Source organism: Macrobrachium nipponense, chromosome 1 (assembly GCF_015104395.2).
Source record: "Macrobrachium nipponense isolate FS-2020 chromosome 1, ASM1510439v2, whole genome shotgun sequence".
NCBI classification, from domain to species: Eukaryota; Metazoa; Arthropoda; class Malacostraca; order Decapoda; family Palaemonidae; genus Macrobrachium; species Macrobrachium nipponense.
Genome location: NC_087200.1, coordinates 20,984,400 through 21,001,120, shown reverse-complemented (window position 1 = coordinate 21,001,120; position 16,721 = coordinate 20,984,400). Strand labels below are relative to the sequence as shown.

At 38.5% G+C, this 16,721-nt stretch overlaps 1 protein-coding gene across 1 annotated transcript; it reads left to right on the top strand.

Annotated features, from left to right (window-relative positions):
* Positions 1-1,833: 1,833 nt before the first annotated feature.
* Positions 1,834-16,557, top strand: LOC135219157 (protein TonB-like). The gene is made up of 5 exons (XM_064255680.1): positions 1,834-1,987; positions 7,676-7,795; positions 9,289-9,838; positions 13,331-13,462; positions 15,926-16,557. The coding sequence occupies exons 2-5, from the start codon at positions 7,684-7,686 to the stop codon at positions 16,032-16,034; spliced, it is 903 nt and encodes a 300-aa protein (XP_064111750.1). The 5' UTR covers positions 1,834-1,987; positions 7,676-7,683; the 3' UTR covers positions 16,035-16,557.
* The last annotated feature ends 164 nt before the right edge of the window (positions 16,558-16,721 follow it).

Genomic DNA, 16,721 nt, shown 5'->3' with positions numbered 1-16,721 from the left:
TCTGGTATCTGAGCGTCTCTCCGAAATACAAATGAGTGTCCTTACAGCTTTCTCCTCGATGTATCTTACAGATTAGGTGCACGATCCTGCTTGTTATTATTTCATATTAATTTGCAGTCATGTATGGTTCCTTTGTTGTGTAGGTTTTGATGTAGATAGAGTCTAGAGACTTTCATGCTTTAACTGGCTTCTATTTGCCTATTATGTGTGTGTGTGTGTGTAAATGCCATAATAAGGTCTTGTATTTATATATATTCACACTATCTCTACGTAACTAATTTTTGGGCGGATTACTAAATCAGACAATATAATATAAATGAACATACAGTAGTACGAAATATCAAAGCGGGTACAATAACCAATAGTTTGATTATTATACCTGCGACTATAATGTATTGAGTTATAGCGGGAAACATTTAAACACATACACGCTCCATCCATGAATATATGTGCGTATGCATGTTTGCGTGTATATACATGAGCGCTTAATGTATAGGCCTACAGAAGCATATACACATTTACATAAACAAATACACTGGCAGAAGACCTGAGTTTAATCTCTGCGAGGCCGGAGTGATCATTCTCTGTCTCTGTAGTGTCGTATGCTCTGACCGGGTGCTGGATAATTAGTCGACTGTGTTTTATCCAGTCAGATGAGTTTAAGTTGGGAGTACGGAGCTTGAATTTTTCGAAGGATGAACCTACAACTCTGTTAGAAAGTATATTTATCAAATATTCTTTCCGCATGAGTCCTCCGTTGTTGCAATATTCAAACTGTCAGTAACTTTCATTACCAAATATATGGGGAGGGCTGGGGGACTTAGTTTGGTCCTTAAACGATTTTGAAAGAGAAATTATAATGCCCCACATCACCTGATACGGGTATAGGGTTGCCCAATGGCCTTTGGTTTGAGGAGAAACTCTGTGAGAGATATATTTAGAACCTTACTGAGCCTAGAAATGTTACTCGAGTTTATTCTATAGAATCAGTCTTCTGCTAGGTCAATTGTGGCATTTAATCTTCGTTTTATTTAGTAAATTATACTGCAAAAAACAATAATCTATTCACTTATGATTGCTTGTTCTTAATTGTCATAAATATAAGAAAAATTAGTAATATTGATCAAATTACAAAGATTGTGCGGTAGACCTTGCAGGAGAAAGTCTTCGAGAGTTGGAGGCGCGTGATGTGTCACGTGTAAAATGTTCACGTAGTTGTATGGAAGTTATGCCGCACTTATTATGCCCATAACGATAGAGTTGGGATGGTTTGTCCAACATGATAAAACAGACAGGAAGCAAAAGAAATCCTAACTTATTTCCTATGAGGATCAACGATCATCCAGATGAATAAATTACTTTCTATTACATCCGCTGAATGACCAATTAGAGATCAGTGATCGGGCGACAATTTTTTTTTAGCCCGTATAAGATTCTAGTCGTTAGAAAGACTAATCCCACCCAAGTCCTGTAGGCAAATGTTAAAATAAAGACATTAAGTTACATAATAGTAAAGAATGGGAAACATTTAAGATTGATAATGCACTCACATGACTGATACCCTTCAATGCCCGTAGGTAGGGTCAGCACTTTCTCGAATCCTATCTGCGAAATTTAATTTGCTAAAACAGTGTAAGGGTAAAAGATCACACATTATCCACGTGTCCCATGTCAAAATCAATATACACCAAATTGATCTGTTATCTGTCCAGGAATAAGTCACTGAAACATAGAAACAATCGACGAAAATACGCTGTTATTTCGTAATAAAGGGGTCACTAGGGTAAAGATTCCGGTAGAGCGGAGAGTTGCCAAGTAGTCCCTCCAGGGCGAGTGATTAAGTTAGACCGATTCTCCGTTGCAGGAACGTCAGTAAAGGAAGAGCTGCTCCCTGTCTCGTGTTGTGACGTTTCGTCCCATTCATCGTCTCTGTTACTTGTTACTTCAGCCACTGGGAGTACACGTTGCGTTGAGCATCAACAGAGAGGTAGGTCTATATAGTTTTTATATATGGGAGCAATTTACTGTCAACATTTTCTTCTTCAATTCTAGAATACTGTCATCATAGGAGACCATGAATCTTATAGATTTTTGCTATAGACATCAAGCGTTTAAAGACAATCTGTCTGTCTGATTATAGTAACAAAACATCTCCGGAAAGAATAAACAGATTTTGACGACACTGGATGCATTCTGGACGATGAACTTTTCTTACATTGCCGTGAAGTTCTGAAAGTGTAGTTAGGAAATCTACTTATTTTCTACCCATATTTATTGTTTTGGCTGTGCGCAACTGACTTTTTTATTATAAAAATCTTATGATCGTGGGTTTTCGTAACACCTCACACTTTACTTCTATCACTTATTGCACCCTGTTCGTTCAGTCATTTTACCAGATTTTCTTTGCTTGTTATTTTCATTATTATCTATCTAACCTCATCCGTACTTACTGCCTTTCCCTCTTTTGCTTTTCACAAATGGGAACATTTCTTTGCTGAATAAGTTTGCATATAATTAAATATTAAAAACTGGATTTTGGAGATGAATCATAATCTGATCTGGATTTCCGGAAATGGGAAACTTCAATCTACTTATATGTGTTCGTATTAACATTGGAATTAACATTTAACAGCCTTGGCAATGACGTTGGGGTTTGTGGGATGGAGAATTCTGTGCGGGGGGGAGGGGAGGGGGGATAGTCAGGAGCTACGGTTTTTGCAACGCATGTCATGAGTCCACTTATTCGGTCACAGATTTAAGAAACATTATTCACTTTCCCTGGGACATTTACATGAAAAACATGCGCTGAATGTATATACTGCTATTCCTGAGACATGCCGAGCTTTCTATTTGACGTTTCTCACATCAAAGCGAATTCTTGAGCCTCTAAACTCTAAACACACCGCGCTTGGAGAATCATTTACTAGCCCTCTGGCGGCAGGCGCGAAATCAGAAAGCGGTGGTCAGTGGTCAGTACTGCTCTTATGTATAAACGAGATTTTTTTTTTTTTTTTTCTGTAGTTTGGAATAGCTAAAACGGACTTCAAGATGATTTTGAGATTAGAAGAATGTTGTTTTTTCTCTTAAAAATTTCAATGCTTGTTTACTTTTTCTCGTTAGGCTTAGCTTAAAGTTGCAAACTAACACAATATTCTTTATACCACTACGTGGCTACAGATTGAGTCTTATACATTTGTTGACATCGGATTTAAATAATAAAATCTATATTTCTCTATTAATCTGCTTTTCCTGTTACTCACACATTTCATTCTTACGTTAACCGTACGTACTGTCGGCCAAAAAACTCTTGGCAGAATTTCATAATTTTTCGTTCACCTGCCTGACGCGCGATTCATGCCTTATTTATCTATTTTTCTTTTCAAAGATGGAAGAAATCATATGTAATGACGTTAAAAATAGTCACTGATATCTTTAGAACATTATGTTATGTTATTGTGTAAAACTATTTTCCTATAGCAAAATTGACGTGAACGAAACGAAGTGATAAAAAACATCATATCACAACCATAGATAATACATTACCAAATAGATAGGAGACACCTATCACTAGTAGTATCGCATAAACATAGTCCTTAAATAGTTGAACTATTCCATTTGTTAAATTTTACAGAGAACACTGGAATCTCACAAAATGCTATCAAATTTAAAAGCAAAAAGAAACAAAAAAAAACTATATCCTAACGGTGTGAACCAGGCGACCTCACTCTATTGCTTTTAATGTTATGTGCACGGGAATCTAATGTCAATGTGTCATTTATCGGTCTAAGAAACATCCCTAGTCTGCTGATGTCGACACTGGGATAGGGTGTAATATTTTCTCTTTCCCTTGGTATTGCCTCTTCCACTATTGCTTCCTGCAGTCTGTCGAAGTTCTGATTTTCTTCGTCTGTGATCCTGAATGTATTTCTCCAGAATTCTCTAAAGGCTGCTTCCTTTTCTTCATCTCCATAAATATTTCTGTTATTTTCAATTAAGTATGGGGCACCATCTCCAGTTTTCCTCAGTAATCGGCTGATGTTCTCCCAGAACTTTGCCGGCTGTCCGTAGAGCTCGCTGGTAGTTCTTACAATCCCTTCCCAGTGTCTGTCGTGAAGGATCTTCGATTCCTCAGTTAACTGATTTTGCAGCTGCTTAGCAGTATGGTAGGACTCAGGTGTCCATCCAGCTTGTCTTGCTGTTGATTCCAGTCTCTCAAATTGCCACTGTATAAGTTTCAGGTGATCACTGGCGATAGGAGCTTTCAGAGTTCTGAATTCTCTTGAGGGGATGAGAGTTTCTACAGCTCTGCCTATCATTTGAAACCAGTTTTTCAACCTGTTGTCAACATAAGTGTTGTCTTTGACTATGTGATTGTGGTTGTTCTCCAGGCCAGGTGCTTCCCTCTCTAGTTGGCCTTTGAAATTTTCCCAATCTGCTCTGCCTGTACAGAGCCTTGTGGCAGTGGGGATTACAATTCCTTTGGTGGCCAGTGTTAGGATCACCGGCAATTGGTCTGACGACGTTAAGGCTCCCTGCTGCAGTGAGTAGTTGAAGTGGGCCTGCCTGTTCCCAGGTAGTATGTCTGGTTTGCCTACATTCCGGCCTAGGTAGGTAGTGAACCCTGGTCCTAGGTGGGTGGCTACACTTCTGTCTACAAGACCTTGTAATTGGATGCCATTTGCATTGTTGTTGCCAAATCCCATGTGTCCATGGGATGCATTAAAGTCCCCAAACAAGTGGGCCGGTATTCTCTTTTGAAGGATCTTGCTAAAGTCCTCTCTAGGAAAGATGTCTCCTAGAGGTAGGTACGCTGTCCCTATGAGAACTGGTCCCTCCCTAGTTCTGATCTCCACAGCAAGTACATCTTCCCTGAAGTCGTCCCACAGTCGGTGTTCCAAGTCTTTCCTGACTGCTATTGCTATCCCCGCGTGTAGTTCGTTATACATATTTCTTTTGTATACATTGTACCCATATATTTTCATGGATTCTCCCTCTTTTACTCCAGTGGCATTGAGCAGGAGTACATCTGAATCAATGCGACTGTAGTAATCTCTGAGCTCTCTGCTCCTGTCAAAGGTCCACTTAAGCACATTGTGTTGAATGATGACTATTTTTTCCATGATTGGACTTATGTGCTGGATCGAGTTAGTCTGTTTTTGCTACTTTTTTAGGCTTCGGTGTCCGGACTTCATGCGCTGGAATTTATCTGTGCTTAGATTCGTTATTTCATTTCTGGTAAGATGTATCTTGCCACTTTTTATTTCATTTTCAATTTCTTCATCTGGCACTTCTGCTGTGTATCGTATTTAAGTTCTTTTGTTGAAAAAATCATGTTGATTAAGCTGCTGTTAGGTGGTTTGCTTGGTAGTGGGGTTGATATATCAGCATAGATGCTCAGGTTGATCTTTTTGTCCTTCTTTATCATCCTGCATGTCCCGCTGGTCTCTGGGACTGCCATTGCTTGGTTTATTTTTCCATTATTATCACCTGCCTGGATTTTAGTTGGCGTCCTCTCTGGTGTTATTAATTGGTTTTCTCTTTGTCATTTTTTGTTCTCACAGCTTTCTTTGGCGTGATTCTGGTTGGAGCCCTCCTGTTTTGGGTGGCCCTGCCCTAGTGACTCTGCCACTTCCTTTGCCACTATTATTTCCTGTGGGATTTTGACGGTTGGTAGTCCATTCGCTTCATAGATCTTGTCTATTGTCCTTTGGAAAGTTCCCGGAACTGCTGCCTCGTTCATATTAGCCAGAATGAGAGCTGTGTTTATTATAATATTTTGCCTGTCCGCTGTTATATCCCAGCTGCTCGTCTGGTTTTTTGACATCGTTGGTCCTTTGTTGTTAGGAACTAGCCTGGTGGTTTCCTTAGGGGAGGACGCTACTGCTGCTGCGTAAGTTGGTGCTTCTCTTAATGCTTTTCTCCTCTGCCTTTCTTCCTTAACTATTTCTTTGTGGATTTTCTTCTTGATTGGGCTTCTCATAGCAATGGCCGGGTGGTTTCTTCAAAGCGCAGTGACAGTCAGTGAACCTGTGCTCTCTGCTGCTGCAGTTTGAGCATATTTTATAATCTTTGTCCTGGGGGCAGTTCTTTGTTTCGTGATCATGTTTGAAGCAACGTATACATTGTCTGGGTTTGACGTAAATCTCAGTGTCCAGGTGCTTGTAGGTGAGAGATTGGGAGTAGATAAGGTTTCCTTGGTCCATTGCCTTCTTTATCATGTCCTGGTTTTCCAATTTGAATTTAATTATATTTGTGTTTTCCATGGAGATCTCTTCTTTTTAATTCAGTTGCTAATTCCACATCATTGTGACCACATACATAGTCATCTAGACCTGTTACTACCAGTGTCTTCAATGCAATGTCTTCTTTTTCTTCAATTATATCAAATTTTGCATCCCCCCCAATTTTTTTTTATCCTTACTGAACAGACTTTTAGCAGTGGTTTCATCTGTAATGATCACATATCCATTGCTTGTGTTCTCAACCTTATGTACCTTCAGATTACACTTTGCAAGCAGTCCCACAACTTGTTCCTTATATCACTCCTCCCGGAGGGGCTGTCATTCCTTATTCGGACCCTTGCCATGCTTGCACATGGAAGCAAGTGCTTCCCACATTCAGAACTCACTTATCTCTTTCACACACAAGCACACAACCTAACACAGCCAAAGACTAAGCACATAGATGATATGAATGAACTGATTTGACTTGAATTGGTGATTGCTTCTTACAAATGGGATGGAGGGGGATAATGGGTGTAATGGGAATTTGTCAGTAAGAGTTGTCACAAGGAAGGGTGACCATAACTAGGCTATCCTATGCTGGCACTGAAATAGGGGCCAGGACGAAGCCGACGACCTAGAAAACAAGTTCAGATTTCAAAAAACCTTACGGTCCACTTCCCTTGAATTCTAGGCAGAGTTATCAAGTGATAGTAATGGTAAATCAAGAGATGAGAGATGATAGGGGAAGGTGGGGGTTGACGGGAGGGTGGGATATGGTAGGAATAAGATGGGGTAAGGGGTAGCTCATACTGTCATAAGTGGCGAATCGCCAATGAAAAAGGGCTTCTCCCCAGCCAATGGGAAGGTGGCTTCTTCTCAGCCAATAGGAAGGCGGTTCCTGGCGGCTTCTTCTCAGCCAATGGGAAGGCGGTTTCTGGCGGCTTCTTCCCAGCCAATGGGAAGGCGGCTTCTTCTCAGCCAATGGGAAGGCGGCTTCTTCTCAGCCAATGGCAAGGCGGCTTCTCCTCCACCAATGGGGGACGAGGAAGCTCTTCTTTAATCTCTTGGAGCTACTGCCGTCAGGGAGAGACCGCACCACGTCCGTCCTCTGCCAGTGCTCGGCTGTGAATCTTATTTATTATAGATTGTCTTTAGCTTGTAATTAGTTCTGAAAGTATTATTATTTAAAAGTGTATGAATGGTCAATGTTCCTAAATGCTGACTGAAATATTGCCGTAATATTGCCAGATAAAAAAAAGCACCCTTTTAATCACAATATCAAATGAAAAGTCATTATTTGAATTTTGATTATAACCAGTCAACTGATTTTAAGTAACTTTTCATCATTTTGCTAAAACATGATGAAGACTTTCTCTCTCTCTCGATCATTGTATTTATCTATACTCAATAATGGCCGTAACTCATCCAATAACGAAATATTTCTTTTCCAGTGAAGAAAATGTCCATTCTAGTCAAGGTCGTGGGGATAATGGTCCTGATATCCTACGCTGAGTGCAGGCAGAAGAACTTGCGAGCATCACCAAGGACTGAACTTACGATACCAGACGCAAGTAATAATACTTCAAGCTTTCGGGATTTACTTTGGGAACTATTTCTTTTGAGACAGGGCGTGGGAATGGTAGAGAAAAAAATACACTGTGAAGAATAGCTATAAATCAATCATCTGTAAGAGAAATGTAGCTAATTGTTTAATTTGGGACTCTGCATAGCGTTATTTTAGAATTAAGAATGGCAAAAGGTCTAAGGAACACTTGGGTTATATATATATATATATATATATATATATATATATATATATATATATTATATATATATATATATATATATATATATATATATATAATGTATATATATAGATAGTGTGCGTGTGTGTGTATTTGGTGGGGGCGAGTAAACATATGCATGCCTTCAGCATATTCAGTTCGTGTTAGATAATACTAGACTACATCAATTTACCTTTCAAATATTTCCTTTTATTCACTTATGAATTAATTAAGAATATCATTGAAATGAAATGGTAATGTAAAGAACATAAAAAAAAAACTTGTCATATACAGCTATAACATTGAAGTACTTACTGTCATAGAGGAATAGACCTATAATTGAAGATACTATCCATTATTTCTAATACTGTAACCTTAATTCCACCACTTATATTCTATTATTATTTTAAAGAAAATATAGCTTTAGGTAGACGCAGAAAATCAGTCTCCCAGGTCAATATTAATGTTTTAGGAAAGACATCCATTATACTGCTTGCTCTACGGAGCAAGAAAGTTCTCTTATGTTTCTCTTGCAGGTTCTGTTACAGTTCTGAAAACATCATGTCCGTCTATTCACGGCCGCTGGTATATATACCGTGAACCATAGCTTCCCTTTGACAAATGGGTCAAAGATTAAAATTCTGACACACCTATAGGCACCTAACATTGTATTTTATTGGAAACAATTTATATAATTTCCTGTATGAGTCAAATCAGCAAATATATTCTTCTTGAGTTTAAAGTTTTGTATGATGACGTAGATTAAGCTTAGTTTTAATCGTTCTTATAACTCATCCAAATTCTTATTATTAAGTTTTTGTAATCTTCGTTTAATTCTAGTCTAGTTCAAGGTCACTATTTTATCAGAAAGTCACCATATATTTTCAGATTAGCTCAGATAAAACCCATGTTTTTATTCGGAATTTAATTGTGAGCAAAATCCCCGAGCACTCTTGCTAACAGTAGCGAACCCTAGTCTCATTCGGGTTGAGATGAGTCTAGATTACCTGGGTTCCCCCCCAACCTTCCGCAGGCGACCCAGACGATCAAACGTTGGCAGCCTACATAGCGACAGTCCTCATCATGTCAATAACGGTCCTTATCCTCTATGTCAAATTCGCCATCCCACCCAATCTCGCGCTCGGCCGCAGCCTCCCTTCACACGGCTTCTGGAGTGACGGAGTGGATCTGGGTGACATAGCGCGCACTTTGAATAGGTGAGTGACTCGTGTTTCTCTCTCTCGGTTCTCTGACTTGGTCCTCTTCCCCTGTGTACACAGATCCGGTCAGCCAGTTCTACATCCAAGTGCTCATGGCGACAAGTATCTACGTCGGAATGGTGTTCATGGCGCGGGAGTTAACTTTCGGTTTCCTGGAAGGATTGGCGCCGATATCGTTCCCGCCAAACACCTTCGAAGGTGTCTTACATCGTCCTATCGCTCCTCCGCCCCCTGCGTTCCCACCTCCTCCCCCTCCTGCCTTGCCTCCTCCTCCCCCTCCTGTCTTGCCTCCTGCTCCAAAGCCTTCAGCCTACCCTCCTCCTCCAGTAGTTGAACCTTATACCAAACCTCCTGCGAAGCCTACTGACTCGTATCTCCCTCCTAAACCTCCCGCTGAGCCTTATACCTCGCCTCCTTCTAAAAAGCCTTCTACTTCCTCTCCTACAAAGTACACTTCGGCCTCACCTCCGGCGAAGGACTCTTCTACTAAGCCCTCTGGGAATTTCGATCCCTATTCCAAACCTGATCTTCAAGGCTACCACTACATTGGCCCTTTTAGATACAGAACCTTGGAGAGTAACGACTCTTTCATTTCAAGGGTTCTTAAGAGGTAAGAAGTTTCCTCTCTCTCTCTCTCTCTCTCTCTCTCTCTCTCTCTCTCTCTCTCTCTCTCTCTCTCTCTCTCTCTCTCTCTTTGCAACGCGGTTGGAGAGCAGGGACGCCATCTAGAGGGCAATCATCAAGAAATGCTGTTAGGATTTAGGAATGCAGCTTGGATTGAATTATGCAGCTGAATTAAGAAATGCAGCTTGGATTGAATTATGCAGCTGAATTAAGAAATGCAGCTTGGATTAAAAAATACGGTTGGATTAAGAAGTGCATCTTGGATTAAATTATGCCGCTGAATTGAGAAATGCAGCTTTGATTAAGAAAATCCGCTTGGATTAAGAAATGCAGTTTGATTAAGAAATGAAGCTCGGATTAAGTTATGCAGCTGAATTAACAAATGTAGCTTGGTATTCATCCCCTTTAACTCTGCGCGAAGCTTTTGTGTTGTAACTCTTCTCATTGGGAATAATGCCTTTTCATTATCAGAGTTTACAGAGCAAATTAATCATAATTCGTAACTAACTATTTACTTAAACATTTAACAAAAAAAATGCTTTATAAGCTAAAAGGTCGCTTGGGTGAATAAGGGATTGTTTTCTACCCAGTTTCTTACGTACAAAATCTGCAGCCTTACTGGTGATGACGTGACATACTTATTGTTTATAAATATTTGTAGAAGAATCTTGTATGAAATCTTATGCTTAAATTTACGACCTTTATACTTCTTTTTTATTACTTTGGCGCTATTCACTGTCTTATTGATAACAGTAACTTGTAACCAACCTCAGCCTCCTTTTCTCCTTAAAACTTACTAAAGACATTTCATCTATCAGTCATTCAGTACTTCAAACTCTGCTTTCTAACCTTTTAACACTGCTGATCATAACACCGCCTTACTGATAACTACACATTGATAGTTCTCTAACTAACTGAAAGAATTTTAATTATTCAGAGAGGAATATATAAGAAATAGGCCTAATCACCAACGTCTTCGCGCCTAATTTGCTTTTGTCGTTTCTTGCCTTGAAATCAGGGGACAAATTTAGTTTATTTATCTATTCTTAGCAATAATTAGGTTCGTTTTTAGAACCAAAGTTGTTTACACTGGTGAATATTGAACATGTATCTGGGCCTGAGTCTATTCCTGATCTGATTCTGATGAAGGTTAATAGAAGACGAAAAGCTATATATATATATATATATATATATATATATATTATATATATATATATGTATATATATATATATATATATATATGTATATATATATATACATATATACATATATATCATGAGAACGTTGAAGGAATGACTTAGCAAACACATTTATCAGTTAATAAATTTTTATCTTATGAAAGATGTATATAGAGTTAAAGTGACTGTCAATATACTAAATCTTGAAACTCTACATTTATTGTCTTGGAAACATGTGGCATCTCGATATAGATGGTTACCATACGGAAGGTAATTAACGTGAGTTCCTTGAAGCTGCCTCGTTATAAAAATACATAATCTGTTACTGTTCTGAAAACCGCAGTGGATATAAAGAAAAAGTTACTGCATGTTACAGTTTCTCTAAGGATATGTTTTTGAAAATTAACATTCTGCAGTTGCAATTTATGTGCAAGCATAATTTTAACAAAAATACAGTTTTGCCGCTACAATAATCACAGAGACCCGTGCATATGAGCTCCTTTGAAATGCTGCTTGTATGATGAATTCTTTACCTATAAAAAATCAATAAAAAAAACTTACTCGTCACTTTCTGTAAGTAGAACATCTGTAAATCTTATGGTTTCTACGTTATAGTACTTAAATTATCTGCAAGTTTCTAGAACATGACCCTCAAGAAAGTAAAAGGCCATTTTAAAGACAAAAATGGCAACAAAACTCAATCTTTATGTAATGATTCAGGCAATAGGCCCATGTTCAAGTCTAATTTTTAGGTTTATCTATATTTAATGATCCTTTAGGCCTATCAGTCCCCCAACATTTGGATCCATCAGAAAATTCAAAATTTTCCTGACATGCGTCAGGAACTGTACCAGGTATCGCGTGGATGGACTTTCCCTTGCGAAGCAATAGACAGGAGGGAATTTCTAACCCTTTAAGCTTAAGTAAATTCATGTTTCGTCAGGTGTGCTTCCTTAACTTTCATTGGGTTTAAACTTTCTTCCCGTTTTCTCTTCCTTGAATCTGTCTGCGACAGAGTGCAAAAGAAAACGGCGACTTTCAGTGTATTCATATCTCTACTGATTTTCGTACTATTATCATTTCGTTACAATTGACTCAGAAAGGTTCAAAATGCAAACTGGAAGTGTAAAAATCACACACACACACATATGCGTACATACATACATATAATAAGCGAATACCACAGGAAAATGAAAGGCAGAAATCCAAGCGCTTTCCTCTTTACTAAGACATTCGTTCCTTGAGAATGTCTTAGTAAAGACGAAAGCGCTTGGATTTCTGCCTTTCATTTTCCTGTGGTATTCGCTTATTTAATGAAGTCACGTGCATCTACTGTGATTTTTTAAGCATACATACATATATGTATATACTCCTCTATATGTGTGTATGTACAGTTTTAGATCAGTATGCACCTCCATATCCCTTACTGAATCACAAAGAGATAGTCTACGGCTGAAACTCTTCCCGTCTTAATTTCACCTCAGAGGATGAACTTTCACCTGAGTTGGCAGTCCTCTACAGCAGGTGAAAGCCAGGTCTTTTCAGTCCCGGTTAGTGCTTAGTCGGAATAATAATGATAGTATTGCTTTGTCCCTTCCACTTTCTCTCTCTCTCTCTCTCTCTCTCTCTCTCTCTCTCTCTCTCTCTCTTTCGCGTGCGAGCGTAGATGAATTGATATGCAGTTTCCCTTTGGAGGATATAGTACTAACAGGTAGACTGTGAGCTTCGTGTTTTCAGCAAATCTTTTGGGATGAGGGTGCTAGACCTACACCAATCTTCGCCCTGGTTGAGTTCACCTCAGTCGACTGCTTAGTTCACTGCTTAGGTCAACAGCAACACAGTTCATTTTAACAAAACAGCCTTAAAGCACAGCAGTTCGCGCGGTGGTCAAACCCGTGTGTAAAGTATGATAACTGATGACATTGCCAGAGACTTCGTCATTTTTATACAGGGTGTTATAAACATCATCTTTGTTCCTCAAAAAAAAAAAAAAAAATGTATATTGGTACAGTTACGCTGAGCCTCTACTGTATATCATTGCTTATCACGATCATACACTAACTTGTATACATATGTATCAGACTAAGTATCATTGTGGCCATTTTGATTTTTTATGTATATTCTGTCTTAAATTATCTTCATAGACATGAAATGTTTACCTTTGAGATTCAAAATAAACAACTTAAGAACTGTTTTGTAAATTGATTTAAAAAAACTTTAAATTATGTAAGATCAGCTTCCTTATTAGGTACTGAATGATTTCCTAAGAACAAAATCAATGAGAATACTTTCCTTGCAGCATCGATCCTATGGAATCAGCTTTCGCGTGGCTGAAAGTCGACGAAAGAGTTTGCAAAGAACGAGCCGTCTGCGAACTCCAGAAGGCTACATCTACACTACCCCTCGTCAACACCGTTCTGGGATACATCAGGTATGGCTCATCTGCAGTGCTATGACCTTTATACATCCGCTGCATCGTTTGCCTCTACCCTCCAAGCGCCCTCGTGCATCTTGGCTAATGGTTCGCTTCTATTCCTCTCCTTTTATACCTAAATTAACCAGGAATCCTTCAGTCCTTTTCTAGTCCTACCTTTCATACCCTCAGAACTTCAGAATCCTTTATGCTTTTCACTGGTCAGTTTACCTTCTGATCAAGTGAATAAACCCCATCAAATCACACAGTTGTCCATATTTTCACTTGTTTTTACCTTTACAACGCGTTTTATGTTACATTTTTCATAAACTTTCTCGATCGCTGTCTTTCCCTTCATCTACTCATCTATTTGAGCGGATTTTTTCGTCAGCCTTTGTAACTCCAAGTATATTACAGGAAATAGCCATCTTATCTGTTTCCACCGATGTCTTTCCGTCACTCTTATTTTTTTTTATTAGAGAAAATATACAATATTTTACAATTTTAACAGAATTACATTCAGAATTTACTCCACTTTAATATGCACACTTCACTTCCCCAACAGGAGACTTAAATCAACAGCCTCCTCATAATTTCTGACTGTGGCTTTCATAGAAATTTATAAAACTTCTCTTCCATCTCTTTCGCAAGGATCCTGCTACGTTCTTTACTTTACTAATTTTGCACATCTCATCTTCTCTTACCCTGCCATTATCAGGTACATTCACTCCCGGCTACTTTCATGGCTCCATCCTACTGCCTCCCGTTCATCTTCATAGCTTTGGATCTAATTATCATTCCTCTTCAGCTTTCCCCATTTGCAAATACTTTCAAATTCTTTCACTAGCCTCTACAACTCCTTTTCACTATCACCAACTAGCACTGAATCTTATCCTCCCATATCTTAGCCTACCTTTAAAACCTTCCCCTCTATCGTGTGTAACATGCTGTGAAATTAAGGAGATGCGTCATCACCGCTCTGTCGGGTTTGAGAGAGAGAGAGAGAGAGAGAGAGAGAGAGAGAGAGAGAGAGAGAGAGAGAGAGAGAGAGAGAGAATACCGAAATTAAGTTGGCAGAGAGAGCTTCCCTAGTGGTATACCGCTCACGGAAGTCCAACTCTCCTTGTCAATGACCGACTGTTGTGGCTGGTCATTTTCAGATCCTGTTTCGTGACATTTATAATTCGTTCAGCACAGAATACCTCAGTTAATCAGCTTTTTTTTTTCTTTGGCTTGTTTCATTCCGAATCCAAGCTCATTTTGAATTAAAACGATGATGGGATACTCAGCCTCATCATAGTACAAGTGGCAGCATTAATGCTTTACAAAATTGGTTAGTACACCTGAAATTTTACATAGAAATTAGTTTGGAAAAACAGTTTTCTTTGTAGACGAATGCAAAAGCTTTTCTTGTAGAGTGTCTGAATGGTCAGATATGGAAATATAAATATGCTTTATTGAAGTTAAAGAAAGTTACTATAGAATGGACAGAAAATTTACATCGGAACAAAATATACATGAAACTGTGAGCAAATTAAAAAAAAATTACTCTAACAAAAACTGACAGACAACAGCTTCGAGTGAACTTAAAAAAGAAGAGAGCCACGAGCCTACTCGAAAACTTTCCGGGAGAATAGGCCTACGCAGAGGTACCTCTGAAGAAAGTGAGAGGCTCAATGGCTCTTTCGTGTCCGCCTCTCTCCCCTCCGCAACCTCTCTGGGACTTATTGTCTACGCTTCTCTTCACTTTTTATGGCCGTATTTGTTTATCTGTGAGGTATTTAGCCCAATGCATTTGGTTCATTCTTTTGTGTTTTACTTCCTCTTCGCAGCTTTAGTACTGCTCTCTTCCGGTAGTGGGAGTATCCTATATATTTTCATTACAACTCCGGTTGATGACAACAACAATAACATTACCAACAACAATACTATATAAGTAATTGATAACATCTATCGCAACTTTCTAGACACTTACGTACATTGACAGAGACCAAACTCATCCGATATTGGTTTGTTACTCGTCGCCAAGGCAACGAAGTATATCGAGAGATTGTCACGTATATACAATTTTAACTAGCAAGACTTAAACGTTTCCTGTGATATTGTCCCTTGTTATGTTATAATAGCTGATGTTGATAAACTGTAGGCGATTTTGCCAGCTTATTTGTTGCGTTTCCACTTAAGAGAGAGAGATACTAAATAAGGTTTTTAGCTACAACAAACTGTTTTTTGTCGTCATATTGCTCTTAAGCATACTCATTATAATGATAATCATAATCACAATAAACTAGAAATGGACTACAAAACATATTGCTTGTATTTAACCGCAAATCATTCCTGATTATTTACGTATGTTATTTCTGTTTTATTAAAAACTAATGTTATGTGATTTGTCATATAGATACAAAACAATATTATGAATGTGGTTATAACGTGTAAACTAAAAAAAAATACTAAATCTAATTTTCTCTTATATTACAGACCGTCCATCCCCGGCCTAAGCGATTACAAGAAAGCGCAGGACGCCGGAGCAGCATTGGAAGATTGTGCTCTCCTCTTCTCGGAATGCCCCTACTCCTTGTTGTATTAACTTGCGGTGTTTCAGCGATACTGTTTGGCGCCAAATGCCGCTAGACGTCAGATAAAGGATTTGTTCAACACCTTTATTTAAACTTCTTGATAAATTCTACATACGGAGCAATACAGACTAATGTGTTGGATAAGCTGATAAATAAGAAAGAACTGGGCAGCTTGTTTCTGTGATTGACGTTTGATTACCGAGATAAAAATGACTATTGTTATCTTTGCTCACGTATATCAAATTTGCTCTTGGTTTTCATGAATCTTCGTAGTATATTTATTTAGCAGAAAGCCTAAAAGCGAGAGTCTTGAATGACAGGAATACTGGACCTCTATGATTTTGCAAATAAAAGTCAGTTGTCTTTCTTCTCGAATCACCTGATGGTTAAATCTAAATCATAATGCCTTTTCTTATCTAAAGTCTTTCGTTTCATACAATTTAAACCATAAGCAAGATGGCTAATGACAGCGTAGTAGTTTTTCATAATCTTAAGCGCAAATTAGCTCACAAAACTACGGCCCATCAAGGACTCTTAGTACCACTTTCTCTTATTTATGTTTTGGCTAACTGATCTCATTTGTCATTACTAATGTTCAGTTTCTTCCGGAGATTTAAAACTATATTCTCTATTTGTAATAATCCGTTATGTATTCAACTTCGTGAGAATCAAAAGGCTTTCACAAGTCACTCATGGCC